This window comes from Colobus angolensis, unplaced genomic scaffold (genome assembly GCF_000951035.1).
Source record: "Colobus angolensis palliatus isolate OR3802 unplaced genomic scaffold, Cang.pa_1.0 Scaffold107, whole genome shotgun sequence".
Lineage (NCBI taxonomy): Eukaryota > Metazoa > Chordata > Mammalia > Primates > Cercopithecidae > Colobus > Colobus angolensis.
Window position 1 is genome coordinate 2,921,503 of NW_012111697.1, and position 4,705 is coordinate 2,926,207.

At 56.0% G+C, this 4,705-nt stretch overlaps 1 protein-coding gene across 1 annotated transcript in view; it reads left to right on the top strand.

The window, feature by feature from the left end:
• The first annotated feature begins 661 nt into the window (after nt 1–661).
• SCN1B (sodium channel, voltage gated, type I beta subunit) overlaps nt 662–4,705 on the top strand; it is a 13,653-nt gene continuing 9,609 nt past the window's right edge. Inside the window, exons 1-3 of the mRNA XM_011947658.1 lie at nt 662–704; nt 1,453–1,619; nt 2,699–2,939. Of these exons, the coding sequence (XP_011803048.1) occupies nt 1,512–1,619; nt 2,699–2,939 (349 nt within the window). The 5' untranslated portion in view covers nt 662–704; nt 1,453–1,511. The remainder of the gene's footprint in view (nt 705–1,452; nt 1,620–2,698; nt 2,940–4,705) is intronic.

A 4,705-nucleotide genomic window follows, 5' to 3' on the forward strand; every position in this document is an offset into this window, starting at 1 on the left:
TCGCGGCTGCAGGCGCCCAGCCGGGGGCGAGAAAACGCGGAGTCAGCTGCTCCCGGAGCCCCGCAGGCTGCAATGTGACACCCACAGCCGCGGGAGGGGGGTGGGGGGAAGGCGGCGCCCGGAGACTGGGACGGGAAAGACGGAGGGACAGGGAGAGATGGAGACGGGAGGAAGGGGGCGAGAGACAGAGAAGGACTCAGAGAGCACCTGAGTGGTCCGCTGGGAGGCTGGAAACGTGGGGGTCAAGGGGGAGACGGAGACAGAGAGAGGAGTATTGGAGACAGAGAGAGAGAAAGAAAAAGAAAGAGTTAAGAGACTGAGCGCGATGGAGAAAGGGAAACTTGAGAGAGGCAGAAGGAGATGGAGAGAAGAGAGAGGGAGATGGGGGTGCCCGTGAACACCGGGAGAGAATCTGGCATGGAGTTTTAAAAGGGATAGACGTGGAAAGGTGGAAAGGGATTAGGAGAGGTCTCCTTCTGAGTCCAGAGAGTGGACACAAAGTGGAGGGACCTTCAGAGAGACCCCTGAGAGAGACAAAGATGGGAGGGACTGAGACAGAGGCCCTCCGGGAGTCTGAAAGGGACCGCAGCAGGGGCGGATGGATGAGAAGTCCTGAGGATCAGGAGACAAGGACAGCACAGGGCTGCAGCAGAAGAGACACAGCGTTAGCTACAGCGTGCTGGGAGGCAGGAAGGAGGTGCCAGGTAACAGAGTGAAGGAATTCTAAGACTGGAATTCCGTGGGGTGCAAAGGCCCTGGGGCAGGAGAGAGCTCAGGAAAGCTTTGAGTAGTGGATGGGATTGGGGTGGGAAGAGCTCTAGAGGCGAGGACCCTGGGGAAGAGGGGATGATGGAAGCAGGAGAGGCTGGGGAGGGGATGGCTCACACAGGGGCTTGTGGGGCTGAGAAGAGGGGCCGAGTGTGGATCAGCCCCAGTTCCAGTGCCCACCTCCCCACAATCCCCCATCCCCAGACCTTCTTTTCTCCCAACTCATTTCTCCTGGAGCTAGCTGGTTTTGCAATTTAATGGTGAAAGCGACTGCCACCTTGAACTTCTAACTTAGCTGGAAGTGTCATTCTACCACCTAGGTGCTTGAGTTCCTCCAGCAAGGGACTTTCTGAGGAAGGGGCACTCGGGTAGCAAAAAGTCTGAGTTACTGGCAACGTTGACAGTCCCTATGGGGCCTCCCATGTACAAGGCCCTACCTAATGTGTGAAAATGGGCCCAGCCAATGCTGGAAGCAGAGGACCATTTCTTTCAACAAGAGAGAGGGAAACTGAGACTCAGAGACAAATGACTTGCTGAGGTCACACAGTGAGTGACAGGGCTTAGCCTGGCATCCAGTCCTGTCTGCTGGTAATCATTAAGGGGGGAACAGATGGTTTGTGAGGGGTCTGGCATTGCTTAGGGCAATGGGTGCCTCTGCCTGACCTGAGCCTGCTGTCCCCACAGTGTCCTCAGCCTGGGGGGGCTGCGTGGAGGTGGACTCAGAGACCGAGGCCGTGTATGGGATGACCTTCAAAATTCTTTGCATCTCCTGCAAGCGCCGCAGCGAGACCACCGCTGAGACCTTCACCGAGTGGACCTTCCGCCAGAAGGGCACTGAGGAGTTTGTCAAGGTGTGCAGGTACCGGGCACGGGTGTGGGATGGCGGGGATCCGCGTGTGGGAGGCAGTGGGGCTGGATCTCAGGGAGGGGGCTTGTTTGTTTGTTTTAATAATATGCTGTGACTGCTGACCTGGATTCAGATTCTGGCTCTGCCAATGGCCAGCTGGTGACCTTGGCCAAATCAGTGAGCCTCTCTGAAAGTCAGTTTCCTCCTCGGTAAAGATGGGGTGACAGTGGTCTCTAGCCCATAGGTTTGCGTGAGGACCGAATGCATTGATGCACCTGGCACATGGTTGGCACGAAATAAATGTCAGTGGACTTATTTGGCACCAGCAAACAATGTCCCGGATAGTCATTACAGAGGGAAGACAGAACTTTTTTCTTTTTTTTTTTTTTTTTTTTCTGAGGTGGAGTCTCGCTCTGTCGCCCAGACTGGAGTGCAGTGGCCGGATCTCAGCTCACTGCAAGCTCCGCCTCCCGGGTTTAGGCGCCCGCCACCTCGCCCGGCTAGTTTTTTTGTATTTTTAGTAGAGACAGGGTTTCACCGTGTTAGCCAGGATGGTCTCGATCTCCTGACCTCGTGATCCGCCCGTCTTGGCCTCCCAAAGTACTGGGATTACAGGCTTGAGCCACCGCGCCCAGCCTTTTTTCTTTTTTTTTAACCTCCTTTGAAATATGTGTGTATTTTGCATTACATATGGGAGAGGGAAGCATAAACTTCTATGACGTGCTGGAGAATTGGGGTCTCCAGCTGCTGGGATCAGACTGTCCTGTCCCTGCTGGAGGAGTGTGTCTGGTGGCTGGGAAAGAACTGCAGAGAATGTTGGCCTAGAGGCCAGACGGGGCTTGAGAGGATGACTGAGGAACGTGTGTGTGCACATGTGCATCTCGGCTGGAGGCAAAAGCGGGGTCTGGATGACTCCAGGCGTGATCCTAGCCCCCGCCCCCCAACCCTGTGCCCTCTCTGCCTGAGGTCAAGGCGTCTGAGCCCATCTATGTCTGTGGGTGTCACGGCAGGGAATAGAATCAGGGTCAGGTAAAGGAAGAGAGGCCCAGGCAGTGACACCTTCTCCTCCCTGGCTACCCCTAGATCCTGCGCTATGAGAATGAGGTGTTGCAGCTGGAGGAGGATGAGCGCTTTGAGGGCCGCGTGGTGTGGAACGGCAGCCGGGGCACCAAGGACCTGCAGGATCTGTCTATCTTCATCACCAACGTCACCTACAACCACTCAGGCGACTACGAGTGCCACGTCTACCGCCTGCTCTTCTTTGAAAACTACGAGCACAACACCAGCGTCGTCAAGAAGATCCACATTGAGGTAGTGGACAAAGGTGAGTCGGGCGCTGCCTGCCCCTTTGCCGTCACCCACTGGCGAGCCAGATGGAGGGACAGATGGCAGGTAGCGGACAGGACAGGCTGGCTCTGTGCCTGGCCAGCCATCCGCCCACAGCAGCGGGCTGGGGGAAGAGGGGAGCAGCCTTTCCCGCCCACTCCAGCTCTGGCCTCTGTTTCCCTCCAGCCCACGGAGAGGTCAAAGCATGCGTCTCACCCGCAGATGCTCCGGGTACAGAACCCAGCTCTGTCACCTGTGCCGCATGACCTCTGGCAGGTGCCTTCTGTCTCTGAGCCAAAGGGTTGTCCTGGGCTCACCCAGGATAATAATCCGATATGTTTCTCAGGGTGTGGTTTGAGCCATTCTTCCATCATGGGGGTCATGAGGATTGAGCAACTGCAGGCACATGCCCGGCTTCCAGCAGAGCCTTGCACGTGGTGGTGAGGGTGGCGGTTCTTACTGTCTGAGTAACTCAGCCCTGCTGCCCTCTGTCATGATGAGACAAGGGAGCGTGCCACCTAGAGCAGAGTTCCGCACACCCCTCTGCACTCCTGCCACAGGGGAGCCGCGCTGGCCTGCAGAGTCTCACTCAACACCTCTGAGGCGGGCCCAGGGGTCCTTTCTAAAACTCTCAGGTGAGGCAGTGTGGGGCCACAGGTGTGGGGCCCACCCTCTGAGCAGCAAGGATCTACAGCGCTTTTGGATGTCTCAACATTTTGCCTCAGCTACCCTGGACCCCTTGTTTGAGGGAGGTCCACCCCTTCTCTGAACCATCTTCTGCTCAGCATCAATTGCAATTGTCCAGCGCCCTGTGGCCACCGGCTTAGAGTCGGGGAGATAGCCCAGGTTTGAACCAGCTACAAGTCGTGGCAAGAAGGTCTCTCAGGGCTACGGCACGCACATCCTCATGGGCAACATGCACTGCCCGTCTTTTCCGTGAGATGGATGCCGGCCTCAGTGCCTTACAAGGAGTTCCTTAGTGAATCCTCTCCCCACCCTCGGGGTAGGGGCTCTTCCTATCCCCATTTTACAGATGAGAAAACCACGGCTCAGGGAGGGAAAGTTATGTGGCCAAAGTCATGTGATTGGGAGCTGGACTTGAACCCAGAGGAGCTTGGCTGACTGTGTTTCTGTTCTTGGCATGATTCACTGTACTCTGTGATCAGCCAGAGCCTGTGGGTTTCTTTTTATAATTAGCATTTTTACGTTTATTGTCAAAGTGGTGTAGCCGAATGCAATTCAGCAGGCATGTCTGAGCCACTCAAGTGTTCGTCACGACGCTGGGGGGTGGGGTCAGCCGCAGATGTGGACGATGGAGCCCCGCCCGCGGAGTTGCTGTGACAAAGACGCCCCCAGTACTGGGGTTTTACAAAACCTGTTATTGCTCTTGCAAATCTGTAGAGGTGAGACGGGAGAGGGTGGGAGGCCCAGGGCACTGTGCAGCCGCCTAGGTTCTTTCCATCTTGTTGTTTGGCAGCTGGCCAGGGTGTTGTGTCCTCTGTACACCATGACCCAGTAGAGCCTCTCTTTTTTTTTGTTTGTTTTTTTGTTGTTTTTTTTTTTTTTGAGACGGAGCCTCGCTCTGTCGCGCAGGCTGGAGTGCAGTGGCCGGATCTCAGCTCACTGCAAGCTCCGCCTCCCGGGTTTAGGCCATTCTGCCATTCTCCTGCCTCAGCCTCCCGAGTAGCTGGGACTACAGGCGCCCGCCACCTCGCCTGGCTAGTTTTTTGTATTTTTTTTTTTTTAGTAGAGACGGGGTTTCAC